A 15,143-nucleotide genomic window follows, 5' to 3' on the forward strand; every position below is an offset into this window, starting at 1 on the left:
GGACTTTGTTTATTTCTTTGGTACATTCTTAATACCAAATTAAAGGACTGGCAAATAGGAGTTTAATCAATTTTTAATAATATCCTTCAGGATGGCTAATTATACTGAAAGACTCCCTAAAAGAAGGTATTTTGCTGCCACAACTATTTAAATCTGGTTATGATTAACGGGTAAAATATAGTGCCAACTGTATTGTCTAACTCACTGTATTTTTTAAATTTAATTCTTTACTTTCTGTAGATTACAGACCCTTAAGTTGATTAATGCACTCTGGATTTCAGTATGTGTTTATTTCTGCATAAATTATAGATATGTTCATCGCTCCATCACATAGCTTATATTATTGCAGATACCCCGTTTCTGGAACACTGCTCAGGACTGACCAGGGCAGCTCTCTTTCACACAGCTAAAATGGTGGGCCAAACAAATAGTCTCTGGCACAATGCACCATTCATTGCTCTATCAACTGGCTTCAGCCCTGGCCCGAGGAATAGTCTGTGAGCCAAGCTGTGTCATCTTAAAGCAGATTGAGACCACCACCGCTTCCCAGAACCTGCTTTTAGTTCTTCTGGGAGAATCTGAGCACATTTGTCCTGTCAGGTCTGATTTTAATCTCAAGTGTAGTCAAGCAGAGGGCTGGTTCTTACTTCTTCCTGTCTAATTTGTAATAAATTAACTTCATGCCATTTTGAGATGAGTCGCACAGATCCCAGCCTATCGAGGCAAACACAGAGAATTGTCCTTTACTGTGACAATGACATTGTTTTGTTCCTGTAATCCAGCAGCAGCCTCAAGAGGCCGTGGTCATGTTGCCTCGTTTCTCCCAGAAAGAGTGGCTCAGTTAATTGTCCCCTCGTCTATCATCATATATCCGTAACACAGGTAATACATTAGCTGTGTCTGTCACCAGGGAACAGGGACAACAGGGTCTTATTATTCTCATGTCCTCATTGCCTTGTTCCATGCCTGCATAGGATTTATAGAAAAAAGTTGTCCTTGTGCCCAAACCAAAACAGTTGTTGCGCGAGCGTCCCCAGAATGCGAGCGATTCATATTTCACCACTCATCTAGTGTAGACGTATAACTGGATTGTACCATGGTGACAAAACCACTTTTCAATACATGTGGTACAGCTTGGTGGGAAGCTGCAGCTTTCTGGTGGTCAGCCTCAGACTCAAGAGCATTCCAACACCCAACCATGGCTCTTGTACCAGTATTTCCAATTAACACATGGGCAGTGCCACACCATACAGCTTCATTTCTGTGAGCTAATTGACTCTTAGGGGAGGTGGGGGAGGGGGATTGTTCATACCCATTTGTTTTCTCCATTCCATACCCTGGCTTGGAATTGCCCTCCCAGCACAGATACTTCTCCCCACTGGCTGTAGAAGGCCCAAGGAACTTACTGCTTATTCTTCATCACTACCTGGCTTTTGCTAATGAACTGTGCATTTCCTTATGAAAGGCTGGACAACCTTTATGGCTTCAGCTCTAAAGGTTGACACCTGTCCCTACCCTAGGCCCACCTTCTAGAACCCCGTTTCTATTCACTGCTTCTCAATTCAGTTTCTCTTCAGTAGATTCTGTTTCATCAAGTAAACGAAAAGATGATCTCTCACTCACATGTTGTATTCCCAAGCTCTTGTGTCATGCCTTACCTGCTCCTGGCTGGCCTTGCCCCCCACTGCGTCCAGGTCAAGTGATCCTACATGCTCCATGTGGTTTCAGAACAGAGCCTAGTCATCTCGCTCTTGGCCTCATAGTTTTAATATGACATGAAACCATTTCAGTGGCACAGACGACTCGAAGCTGCCTCCCAGAGTATCTCACACAAATACACCTTTTTTTTTTTTTTTAAGTGAAATTTTTGGTCTTCCCTAGCCTTACCCACCATTCAGTATGTTACCTATAAATCAATGTGTACTTCATTATAGCAAAGTTCAAGACTTGGTTAAAACACCATCTGAAGGAGGCAGTGTTCTATAGTAGTTATGAACAGAAATTGTGGTTCTGATGATGTGACTTTGGGCAAATCACAAAGCTTCTCAGGTTACAGTGTCCTGCCTCATGAGGTTGTTACAAGAATAAGAAAATGCATTAAAGTGCTTTGCAGTGCCTGATATGTGGTAAACCCTCATAAATGGTAATTTCTGGGATGGCTTTTAAAATCTCCAGTGTTTGTATGATGTGTTAAGGACGCATGCTGAGAACCTCAGAGAACAACAAAAGATTTGCTCTGAAATTTTTCTGTGCAATTTCTCAAGGCCTCTTAAGTTCTTCAGGAATAGATTAAAACCTCCAACTCTAACCCCATACCTAGCATTATCTCCTTTGACTCCTACTGGACAAAAAAAATCGGTGTTGAACCCCTGGCAAATGTTATCATCAAAAGGTTCATAGAGACCAAAGAGTGATTCTCTGCTTTACTTTACTGAATTACTCCACCTCCCCTTCCCCTACCACACACACACACACGCACGCACGCACGCACACACACCTGGCATTTTTAGCAGAAGGTCTTGAAATAACTTTTGTGTCCTAGTATTTATGTTAATTCTTGTATTTGTACTTGACTGAGCGTGATGGAGTTTAGCTATAAAAACTGTCAGGTGTCACACCAAAGACACACCTGCTGAGGTCTTGACCCCCCAATGCTGGGGGAGAAGTGAAGTGAACCAGAGCTAGCGACACTGATCCAGCCACAATGATTGGCCCAGGAGAAGGCAGTCAAGTCTTGTATTCACAGTGCTCCCTAAGCACATGACACAGTCTTTGTATCATCAATCACAGAAGTGGTCAGTCCATGACTACCGGCGGAGCTAGATGAGCGCATCAAGCAGGAATTCTAAGACAGTGCCGGAAGTGTTCACAAGCTAGGCAATCATTCGATGGGTGGGGGGATAAGAGCTTTATCTATAGGGGCAGAATTCCTGTGAACAGATGGAGCTTGGCAGACTAGGGCCGGCTCTAGCTCCTGAGGGGGAGGCCTAGAAATAGCTGGACAGTATGTCTGCTGAGTTTGCACGAGACTTTAGTCACAGTAGGAAGTGGTGGTTAGACAGATGGAGCACAAGTCAGGCCAAGGATGGCAGACCAGAGCATGTTCCTGACCCCACAGACCAGACCCAGGCAGGAAATAGGGGCAGTGGGATGCGCTGTGACTCATGCTATGACTTGCTGTGTTCCAAGCCCTGACACCAAGAATAAGACGGGAGGGGATGGCATTCTAGGCTTCCAGAACATTATTTTGCCTAAGCACTTTTTCCGAAGACATTTGAAGTGTTCACTTTGTTATGATTCTCTAAACTGTATATGTGTGTTTCATGTGCTCTGCTGTCTCTATGAAATATCTCACAGTAATAAAAGAAAGCATTTGGAGTTATAACATTGGAAGGGTATTATAGAGGTTGTTTATTGTGTTTATAGGTACTCCTGTTACTGGGCAGGTTTGCTAGTAAGAACATCTTGTAATCTGATTCTGTTTCTCTGAACTTGTTAGGTCTTTCTTAAAGATTTATTATTTTAAAATTTAGAAATATTTTATGAACCACACACAGTATTCTAGAATACCAAAGGATTTTGTGCTTAACTTCCTTCCTGTGACCAGGACACTAGCCTTGAAGATGTTTAAAGAAATTTTAAGGAATAAAACTCATATGAGTTTTAAAGTTTATACTCAGAATACCCTAAGTTATGCCAGTTCTATATCTGTTCAAATATTTTTTTCAGATTTGTAATCAAAAATCACTTTCATCATTACAAAGAAGTATAGAGATAACTCAAAATAAAATATAAACATTATACTCTCGTTACCTGGATGATGTTAACTATTAGTCCTCTAGTGTGTATCCTTCTAGATATTTTTCTGCATGAATTTTTATACCTAAATGACATTATAGGGCAATTTTACATTTATAATAAAATGGAGAGGAGGATGTAAATTTCTTATTTACACATGAATAACCTCTCCCATTATCAAAGTCACTCACCAGAACAGCACATTTTTTACCAAGGATGAACCTACTTTGACATATCATAATCACCCCAACTCCGTAGTTTACCTGAAGATTCACCCTTGGTAGAGTACATTCTATAGGTTTGGATAAAGAAATAATGCCATATGGCCATTATAATATGATACTGCCCAGGTGTGCCTGGGTGGCTCAGTCAGTTGTGTGTCCTACTACTGATTTTGGCTTAGGTCATGATCCCAGGGTTGTGGGATCAAGCCTCACATTGGACTCCATGCTGAACATGGAGTCTGCTTATGATTCTGTCTCTCAAATAAAAAATGAAAATAAAAATAATTAAATTAAAAATATAATAATATTATACTACCCTACAACTCCTCTGTGCTCTGCCTACTCATCCCTGCTCCAGCAGCCTCTGGAAACCACTGATCTTTTGACTGTCTGCATAGTTGTGCCTTTTCCAGAATGTCATATATTTTGAATCATACAGCATGTAACCTTCTCAGATTGACTTCTTTCACTTGGTAATGTGCTTTTAAGGTTCCTCCATGTCTTTCCATGGATTGATAGCTCATTTCTATTTAGCACTGAATAATATCCCATTGTCTGGGTGTACCACAGTTTGTCCATTCACCTACTGAAGGACATCTTAGTTGCTTCATAATATTTACATTTTGTAATCTACTTTTTCAGTTAATGGTTTTCCAATCACTGATTTTTTTTAATCTGATCTGGAGCTTAAGTCAATGTCTAAACTGAAAAAAAAATTCCTTTTCAGCACATTGGTCCAATTCTGGGACCATATGTTGCACTTGGCTTATGTGTTAGTCTAGAACAATCCCTATTTTTATGACATCAGACTTGAAGAGACAAAGCCAGACATCCTGCAGAAGTTGCTGCCTTCTAGTTGCTGCCCTATAGTATTGTTCAACATGTTATTCTGTTCCTTATATTTACTATGAAGTGGAATCTGTAGTTGTGGTAGATTCAGGTTCAACATCTGTAGTAAAAATACACTGTAGATTATGATATGTTCCTTTGTACTGTCCTGCAGTGGTATAATGACAACCTCATCCCCCCACGTGTGTGTGGTTGTATTTGTCCTCTTGCCACTGGGAAGTAGTCTTTGTGTTGCTACATGGCCATCATATTAATATTCAATTCCTTTTTTTTTTTTTTACAAGGAAGCTTTACACCCAACGTGGGGCTCAAACTCATCACTCATAACCCCCTCGAACTCATGTAATCAAGAGTCAGCACCCCAAGTGACCAATTCTTTATCCAACAATTTTCCTGATGATTTAAACATTAAGTGACAGCCCTTGACTAAAGAAAGAATTTCATTAGGGGGCACCTGGGTGGGTCAGTTGGTTGAACTCCTGACTCTTGATTTTGGCTCGGGTCATGATCCTAGAGTCATGGGATCAAGCCCCATGTTGGGCTCTGTGCTGAGTCTGGAGCTTGCTTAAGATTCTCTCTCTCTCTCTCTCCCTCTGCCATCTCCCCTGCTCGAGTTCTCTCTCTCTCTTTCTCTCTCTCATTCTAAAATTAAAAAATAAAAAAAATTACATTAGGGATATGAAACTGTATTTTCTAAATCGATAATTCTATTTACACTTGTTAGCTCACATTTTCTGTAGAGATTTCTGTCACATGGTGGGACTATTAGATTACCCAGAAAAAGTTTCTTTTAATTTGCCAGTTTTCAAAGTAAGAAGCTGTATAATAGCCTCACATGAGATGTTGGAATGATTGAAGCATTTTTTAAAATCCTGTGGTCACTGCAAATATGATTTCTTGAGCACTTCCTCTGTATCAGGCACTGTGTGAAAGGCTTTATGGAACCTAATTCCTAGGACAATACACCAAGGTTTTAGAGATAGAAATGGCAATCTTGCATGGTAACGTAATGCGTTAGAGTTATTCCTGTGAGAAGTAACGGAACTGGGATTTGAACCCAAATCAGTCTAAGCCCACAATCCGTGCTTAATTCCTTCTCTACGTTTTTGTTGTATTTTACTTAAGAGCCAAATTCTATTTGTGATGCTGTTTGGAATGTTTCCCAGTTTATCAACAATAGAAATGAAAATTATGCTTAATAATTTTCATGAGGTCTCTTACCCTTCCTTTTTTAATATTGTTCTTAATATTTTTAACAGTGTGAAGAAAACACAAATCTTCAGGATACTACCCGCTACCTCAAACTTCCCTTTTCCAAGGGCCTCCTCCTTGGAAATAATCATCAAGCCATGAAGGCCACAAAGGAGTCTTTTTGGATAACATCTTTTCTCTGTTCCACAAAACTCACACAGAATGGTAACGTATAACACTGTTTTATTTGAAAGCCCTTGTACTTAAGTACTCATGTGAATTTTGGTAGGCATATTTAATAAACACCAATGTTATATTTAAGAACTTGGCACTAGAAAAATTGTCAGTCCTTCTGTTGGTGATTTCCAGTAAAATGGAAACATTTGTGACCCAGTGGTCTGTTAAATGCATGTAATTTAAGAACCTCAAAATTATCCCAGCATCGAAACCCAAGTGTACAACCCTTCAAAACCCAGCTGCTTTTAAAAAAGAAGAAAGAAGCAGAGACAAAGACTACCACTACCTTAATCTCGCTTGTTTTATAGTTCCATAAACAAGGCTAATTGCAGGCTTTGGAATAAAGGCTGTTTTTTGTTTAATTAGATGGATATTGCTTTTCTATTCTAAAATACTTTTTATGTCAGTGATTGTTTAGCAAGTTATGATTAATAAAACAAGCTCTTCTCCTTGGAAAATTGTCGTGAAAACATCATCTGCAATGAAGGAAGGAAATGAAACATTTCTGAGTTCTGCATGTTTGCTCTGTAAGGCTTCTGGCTGGCATCCTGAATGCCATATTAATAAGTCAGATTCATTATGATGAGGAGAATTACTTCATAATCAGGTATTGAATCTCATAAAATGTTCCTGTGCCTAAACATTTGTAAGTTCTCTTAGTTCTTTCTTCTGTGTCATAGAACAGCATGTGTAGTAGCAAGTGTATTTCTTCTCTTAGAGCATGGCCTCAGAAAAGCAGCAAAATGTAGCACTATGATGTTGGCTTCTTTTAAGAGACTTCTCAACTTCTCTTGCAGTGCTGCTATATTTATTTAGGACTTTGGCAAATGATTCTTTCACATTTGTATTAGTTTTTGTTCTCCTCTTCCAAAAATATTTTTGGAGAAATGTTTTTAAAAAAACAACTGCGTATTTTCAGTAAATTTGGTTGAAGAGAGTTAAGAAATTTCAAGACGTTATCCATATTCAGGGATCAGTTATTTTAATTAAATAAAAACTTCACAGACATAACTCTGTAATGTTCATAAAGCTTTCACCAAAACTTAGTTGATTTTTAGGGTGCCAGTCTAGAGATTATGAAGATAAGAAAACAACCTGCTTTGACTCACTTAGATAGAAATTTTATTTATCCTATGTGGATTAGTTGTGTGTGTGTTTTACAGCCCGGGTTCACATTTAACTGATTGCCTCTGGTGGAGTAATTTCAGGTTGTATTAGTTATCTTTTGTTCTCGTAACAATTACTGTAAATTTGTTGGCTTACAACAACAAAAATGTATCATTGAGCAATTCTGAAGGTCACAAACGTGAAATCCTTTTCATTGGACTAAAATCATGGTGTCAGCAGAGCCACACTTCTGGAAGCTCTAGGGGAGAATCCTTTTGCTCACCTTTTTTAGCTTCTAGGGGCCACCTGTATTCCTTGACTCGTGGCCTCTCCTCCATCTTCACAACCAGCAGCATAGCATCTTAATGTCTTTCTGACTCTGACCATCTTCCCTCTGTTAAGGATCCTTGTGATTACATTGGGCCCACTAGATATTCCAGGATAACCCCCTATTTTACGACCTTTAACTTAATCACACCCGTGAAATCTCTCTTGTTGTATAAGATGAACATATTCATAGGTACCAGCTATTATAACATTGACGTCTCTGGGGCCATTATTCAGCCAACCACATAGATAATCCTAACAATAGCTTATCTGCTGTCAAAATATCTGGCCCTGCAGACTTAATTTGTTGTTGTTCTCCAGTTTAGGATGTTAGACAGAATTGTGGACATAAGACAGAACCAAATCCTAAAAATTAGAAGTTGCTACTTTGTAAAAGCAGACAACATTTTCAGGTAGATATGGATAAATAAAGCCATTCACCAAATCATTATATTAAACATTTCATTAGATGGAAGGTAATGCTTGGCTTAGTTTTGGACACTAATAAGTACTTAATTGTTCGTTTGACTTTGATTCCCCTTGTGAATGTAACACAGCTCAGAATGAACGGGGAAATAAATACTGTATTTCAAATAGATGGGAAGGAGGAAGGAAATTAGTTGATCTTTCTGAAATTTACATGCTAGGCACATATTTCTGTGTGGAAGTCATCCAGTTCCAAATTGGAATTAAATTGCTTTGTATTCATTTTACTCAAATTGGAAAACATACAAATCCATTTCCAGTACAATTGGGTATTTAGCAAGTGATACGGTCTCTAGCAACAGTCTCCTATAGCAGCTTTGCGTTCCAGGATCCCTGAGGTGTGCCTTTCTGCACATGCTCTGTAGTCCAATGTTGTTCGCGGGCAGCCTACCAAGGCTGGGAGCACCCTGTCGCAAGTCTGTGACTGCCAGATCAAGCAGACATTTTAAGATTCTTGAGAGTAGGGGTCAGGGAAGAAATTATTGTACTTCTTTGTTATCTTCCTTGGGCTGTTAAACACGACTTTAAAAAAAAGTCTAAAAATAAAAACAGTGCTTAAATTTAGCCTAACAGCTGTATGGTTGCTGACTTCCACAAATCTCCTTCTCCCTCAAATAGTGGGTAGTTCATTCACTCTCTTCCTGAGAGTGTGATTTAAAAAAAAAAAAAAAAAATAGGGATTATGTCCTCCACCTGTTTTCTAGCTCTTGGTAGACTAGGCATACAGCATACTCTTAAGTGCTTTTTGAATAGAACGTTTAAAATACACATTTTCAGTAGTAGGTCATAGTTCTGATTTGCAACTAACGATTCTTCAGATAGCTAAAATAGAGACCCTAAGAGATAACAATTTTGACTTAATTCTGAGCAGTTTGTACACACGATTAATTACATCCAGATGAACATACTGCTTTATTCCCCCTTTTCTTCCATTATGAGCAGACTAGAGAGTCATCAGATTTCTTGTAGGACAGGTGAATAGCCCCATCCCGATCTGATTGTCTGGAACTGTCATCTGTTCTCCACCTCTGCTGATGGCAGTGCTGTTCCTGATATCTCACAGCTGCCTCTGGGGATGCCTCTTTCTGGCCTGCAGAGCCACCTTCTTCCTCTGCACACACTCCATTCCTCAACACTGGACCATGCCCTGGGCACCCCTGCAACAGCCTAGCTCCGAGGGGCAGGCAAGAGAGCAGGGAGCTGCACGGAGTAAGAGGTGGAATGGAGGTTGAGTTGGAAGTGAGGAGTGAGGTGCAGGGAAAATGCACTGGGGAACTGTAAGAGAAGGTGCCCGGGAAGGGAGGCATCCTGAAGTTAGATGCAGGAAGTAGGAAGTAAGTGGGAGGGAGGCAACCAATAGATGGGAGAAGAATGCACCTGCTACGTCTGCTCTGGCAGGTCTCACTCTATTGGACTATCTACTATTCTATATATAACCAATCATTTTTTAAAAGGCACCAGCCATACCTCCAGGATGTCTGAGTTGGACATGAATATTGAACATTTTCAGGCTTTTCCATTATGAAAATATCATAAACATCTTTTTCAAAGTCATTATTTTTAAAATTCCCTCATTTTTAATTCTAAACCACCCCCTGTTTGTTGTAGATAAACATTTCCATTTAGTACTAAATTTCTCACTATTAAGTCCTTTGTGAACTTTTTCTCTTGAATCTGGCTTTGGTGAAAGTTGTGTCTCTTTCCTCTTAAGATTCATACACTTTTTCTCATCTCTTTTTACTACATCACATTTTCTTTTTCATCACAACTGCTTCTTCCTTGATTTCCTCTATGTGTGTGTGTGTGTGTGTGTGTGTGTGTGTGTGTGTGTGTGTGTGTGTATCCTTTTGGTTTTTGTTTCCATGGTGGTCTTTTTTGTCTCTCAGCAAGTCCCATTTGGGTTTCTCTTGAAACGAATGCTTTCAACTGGATTTCTCACTGTTAAGCCTGGAAAATCCCTCTTAGCTGCTTCCTTGGCTGTCCTAGTCTTGCAGCCCCACTGAGCCCTGGGAAGCCAGCCCTGCCAGGTTCCTCTGCTTTTTGAGCTTCCTGCATACACAAGCCTTGTTAGTTCTTACTGCTCTCATTGGACCCCAGACACGACTGTCTCCTTGCTCCCTCTGGGGACTGGTGAAGCTGGACACCATGTTCAGGAACCTTTGTAACTTCTGCCCAGGAAAGCTGGGGGAAGAATTTTTACCCTCACCAGGTAAAGAGGTTCTCAGAGGACCCTGCTAGACTCGGGCCAATATGTTGTCAGTTTAGGAAGGGGCGGAAATTGAAGAGCTGGGTCCTTCCAGATAGAAGATGACCATGGAATCCAGGAACTGGCCCTCTCAGGTCCATGGGCTCATTAGATGATCCGACAGTTGACTAGACCTTTCATCATTGTGCAAGGGATCTTCTAGTCCTGCCAGATCTGGGTCACATTTGTCAAAGAAGACCTTTATTTCCAGGTAGAATTGGTTGCTAGGGAGAGTGCTGTGGGGGGCACAGATATGAGGAAAGCAGATTCCTGACCCTCAAGAAATTCCCATTTTAATGGGAAGAGGCAGGAAATGATTCAACAAATATTTATCTACTGCCTGCTGTGTACCTGCTCTATACTGGGTGCTGGGATACCATAGGACCAAACTCAACATTTTTTTTCTTAGAGTTTACAATCTAGTAGGGGTAAAGACAAATAAACAATTGTAATAGTGAGGTCAGTGCCACTCTGAGGTGAGGGACAGTTAGCTCAGTCTAGAAGTTTCAGGAAAGACTTCTTAGATGAAGCAACAGCTGATCTGGGAACTGAAGGTAGAGTAGGAGTTTGTAAGTCAAGAGCCATTGAGAAGGGATAAATAATTAGAATATGCTGTAGTGAATGCCATCTTAGCTAGTCAGGGTCTAGGAGGGAACCTGAAGCTTGGGTGACCAAGAGGGGTAGGCAACATGTTTAAGAATCTAGCTCTGCCGGTGAAAAATGTTCATTTGAGGGACTGTTCTCTACCAAAGCAGCTAACCTTCATTTTCTGTTTGGAAAGGTGATATGCTTGATCTCTTGAAATGGAGAACTCACCCTGACAAGATCACAGGCTGTCTCTCTAAATTGAAAGAAATCGACGGCTCAGAGATAGTAAAGGTATATGTTATTGTGTTGTCCCTCTCTTGGAAATTCATGAAATAGGGACTGTTTGGAGGGGAAGGACACATGATTTTTTATTTATCAGTTTACTTCTTTATCTAACAGTTTCTGCAAGATACACTGGATACCTTATTTGGAATTTTAGATGAAAATTCCCAAAAATACGGGTCTAAAGTGTTTGATTCTTTGGTGAGTTTAAATTCACTTTAATCATAGCTTAACAATTTTGTCTCTCATTCTTGACTTTCATAAGGCTGTTTTTGAAATACTCATTCAATAGTGCACGAGTCACTTAAAAAGAACCAAAAAATGTATATATGTCTTGATTTGCATTCAGTTTTACAAAGCTCAATTTTCTTTTTTAGGTTCACATAATAAATTTGCTGCAAGATAGCAAATTTCATCATTTTAAACCTGTAATGGACACTTACATTGAGAGTCACTTTGCTGGGGCACTTGCATACAGGTAAGGCCTTTATCTTGTAATTGGTTTAAAAGCAGTTTCTTCTGAGCTTTGCTAGGCAGAACCATTAGGATAAGAAAATTTAAGAAGAAGTGTAAGAAGAAATAAAGCACAACAACTGAAGTGTCTCTTGAGTCAATATCTTCCTTTCTCACACATCTTTTTTTAATGGCTGCAACTTATTTTGATTAAAAGAAAAAAAAACTTTCTGAATTCTCTTCCTAAAACCTAAAATATAAAGTTTTTTTCTTCATGTCTCTATTTCACTTGATACTCTTTGGTCCAAAATATGTGGTTATTTCAGCTCAAGCCCATTTAATCACCACATGCCTTGCTGATTCTGGAAGTCTTTAAGAAAGAAATGTGAAGGGAAAACAGCATTTGCTATCATATCTTTTTAAACTCATTCATTCATTCATTCATTCATTCATTCACTCATTCGTCTGTTAATATTCACTGAGTGCCTACTGCATGCCTAATGCATGCTGATTAATGTGAAGACCTGGTTCCTGGCCACAAGCAGTTCAGCCATGGACTCTACCCTCTGATATCAGCTGCCGTTTTAACTGCTCTTCCTTTCCTATCAGCTCAAATTATGCAAGCAAGGCTAAAGTGAATGAGTAATGACAAGCCATAGCTCATACCTGCCTCCATGCAGCTTAGCTGATAATTGCCAGAAGGCAACAGCTTCTTTCTGTGCTGTGTATAACATCTTTCCGGCCTTTGGCCCTGCTTATGCATAGCCCTGAAATGTTCCCCAAAGTCCTTTCTCCCCATTCTAATACTGTCATTGCTATTCTGCCCACGTTTTTACCTTACTGTACCTTAAGCACCTATGGCTGTGCACATGCACAATCATGTATTCCCAGCTGTGTGTTAAAAAACACTGAATCATGTTTTTGCCCTTTTTCCCCCATCATGTGATAGATAAAAGATAATAAATAATCAAATAAGCATTCGATCCTGTTACCTTGGGTACCCCCTAAAAGGCGCGTGAAGATTTATGCCTCCAGCTTTTAAATGAAGGGAGTTTTTATTGAAGACTTGACCCTCTGTCAACAGGATTTTTAGAGACGGTGAATGAAATATCAGGGATAGTTGGAAACATCGGCCTGGCTCTGCCACTTGGCCTAACATGTGGGGCCCTAATATGAGGGGTTACCACTTGCAACTGAAATTAGCATTGGAAGCTAGAGAGGAAGGGTGTAATTTCTAACACTGGATATTGGCCAGGAGAGCAGGATAGTCATTCCTAAGAAGACAGATATTGCCTATGCAGTCTTCTTGGGCTGTGGATGGTCAGAAACTCACTGATATGTTATCTTCAAAAGAACATTCCTGGTAGCACCTGCCTGGTGGCCCATCCATGTATTCTTCCCTGAGTGAGAGAAAAGAGGAGCATTTTTAAAAGCTTGCTCTGTTTTCCAGAAACCAAGAACTGAGCAGAGTTAAAGGTAGCAAACCTGCAATCTTGAAAATTGGCTTTTTTTTTTAATTCAATTTTTGTTCCTTAAGAAAAAGAAAAGAAAACTTGGCCTTTTTTGAAATTCTCTTACAAAGGCATACTGGGATGGGAAGTTTTGTTCTTCCCAGAGGTCAGAGAATTGGCTTTGTAAACCCATGGGAATGTGATTCGGAGTAGGGAGATGTTCCCTTATCCTTTGTCGCACCCCCCCCCCTTTTTTAAATGTTTATTTGAGAGAGAGCGCGCGCATGTGTGAGTGAGTGGGGGAGGGGCAGCACAGAGCTGTCAGCACAGAGCCCAACACAGGGTTCGAATCCACGAACCATTAGATCATGACATGAGCTGAAGTTGGACATTAAGCCGACTGAGCCACCCAGGTGCCCCTTGCCACACTCCCTTTTGCCTCCAACTGAATACTTCATCCAGCTGTTCACATGGTCACAGATCATGGGGGAAGAAATCCCAGTTAACACTTGTTCAAGGTTGACCATGACAGCCTACTTCAAGGCACTTTCTTGGCCAGAGACCTTTTCTCTGATACTTGTGTTTACCCATTGGGAAGCTTTGCCGGAAACAGCAGGGCCAATGGGATATGTCCGTATTGAGGGAATCTCAATGGGAGGAAGTGTTTCTCTCTTGAGTTTCAAAAAGGGGTAGTGATGTTCATGTACAGATGCCTATTAAGTATTTCAGCAGAAAAATATGAGAAGTGAAGGGAAAAGAATCCTCCCTATGATAAAAATGTTTGATTTCTTGGCTTTTAACTGAGAGCTAGACCAATTCTACCTTCTGTGTATTTCTCCCTGTATTTTAGAGATCTCATCAAAGTTCTCAAGTGGTATGTGGACAGGATAACAGAAGCAGAACGGCAAGAGCACATCCAGGAGGTGTTGAAGGTAATGACGTGGTGTCGATAACAGATAATGTAGTCTACCAGGGCTGTTGCACCATGATGCCTCAACTAATTGGTTTCTTCTACACAGACAGTAATTGATGATGAAGTATTACCAGCATTTCAGTTCTTCTACACAGACAGTAATTGGTGATGATATATTACCAGCATTCCAATTCAAGGATCTTAATCGGTTTATGCTCCTCCAGAGCTGATGAAATTTGAAAGAAACTTTGCCAGGCTCGCCCACTGGATCCTGCCTGGGATTGAATTCTGATCTCCAGGATACTTGGAGTGAAGTCTAGGAGTGGCAGGAGCGAGGTTTTATGAAAGAAGACCACAGATAAGCAATTAAGCTTGAAGTTCCTGCACCCTGGCAGAGGCCATTTGTGAACCCTTTGTCTTAAATTTTGAGAGAGAATACGGTAGCTTAGCAGGGATCACAGTGAGGAAACCTGAGGTTTTACTGGGTCTCATGGTTTAATGCTGCCCACATCTCTGGGCGTTTGTGCTCAGTTGTAAACGGAGATGCTAATACTTTACTTGCAAACATGTTCATAAAGACTACAGATCTTTTATTTTTCATAATTTTTGTTAATGTTTATTTGTGAGAAAGAGAGACAGACACAGCGCAAGCAGGAGAGGGGCAGAGAGAGAAGGTGACACAGAATCCTAAGCAGGTTCCAGGCTCTGAGCTCTTAACACAGAGCCCAGTGTGGGGCTCGAACCCATGAACCATGAGATCATGACCTCAGCTGAAGTTGGGCGCTCAACCGACTGAGCCACCAAGGCGCCCCAAGAATACACATTCTTAAAGAGATTGTTCAATAGCTGCTCTGAGAATCCTCCGATTTCCTATTTGCTGAGTACCACTCTATTTGATGCAGCAGAAAAAAAAGTAGACAGGTATACGTTTTTAAAAGCAAGTATTTTACTAATTATAAATTAATCACCTTGGTGTGATTGAAGGTAAAACA

The 15,143-nt window shown here is 40.3% G+C and overlaps 1 protein-coding gene across 4 annotated transcripts in view; it reads left to right on the forward strand.

The window, feature by feature from the left end:
* The window catches only part of DOCK4 (dedicator of cytokinesis 4), a 435,260-nt gene that overhangs the window by 285,831 nt on the left and 134,286 nt on the right, over positions 1–15,143 (forward strand). For all 4 annotated transcript variants that reach the window (XM_058724565.1, XM_058724568.1, XM_058724567.1 and 1 more), the window contains exons 17-21: positions 6,131–6,287; positions 11,246–11,343; positions 11,452–11,535; positions 11,712–11,812; positions 14,089–14,170. In XM_058724565.1, coding sequence (XP_058580548.1) covers positions 6,131–6,287; positions 11,246–11,343; positions 11,452–11,535; positions 11,712–11,812; positions 14,089–14,170 — 522 coding nt within the window. The remainder of the gene's footprint in view (positions 1–6,130; positions 6,288–11,245; positions 11,344–11,451; positions 11,536–11,711; positions 11,813–14,088; positions 14,171–15,143) is intronic.

This window comes from Neofelis nebulosa, chromosome 4, assembly GCF_028018385.1.
Source record: "Neofelis nebulosa isolate mNeoNeb1 chromosome 4, mNeoNeb1.pri, whole genome shotgun sequence".
Taxonomy (NCBI): Eukaryota; Metazoa; Chordata; class Mammalia; order Carnivora; family Felidae; genus Neofelis; species Neofelis nebulosa.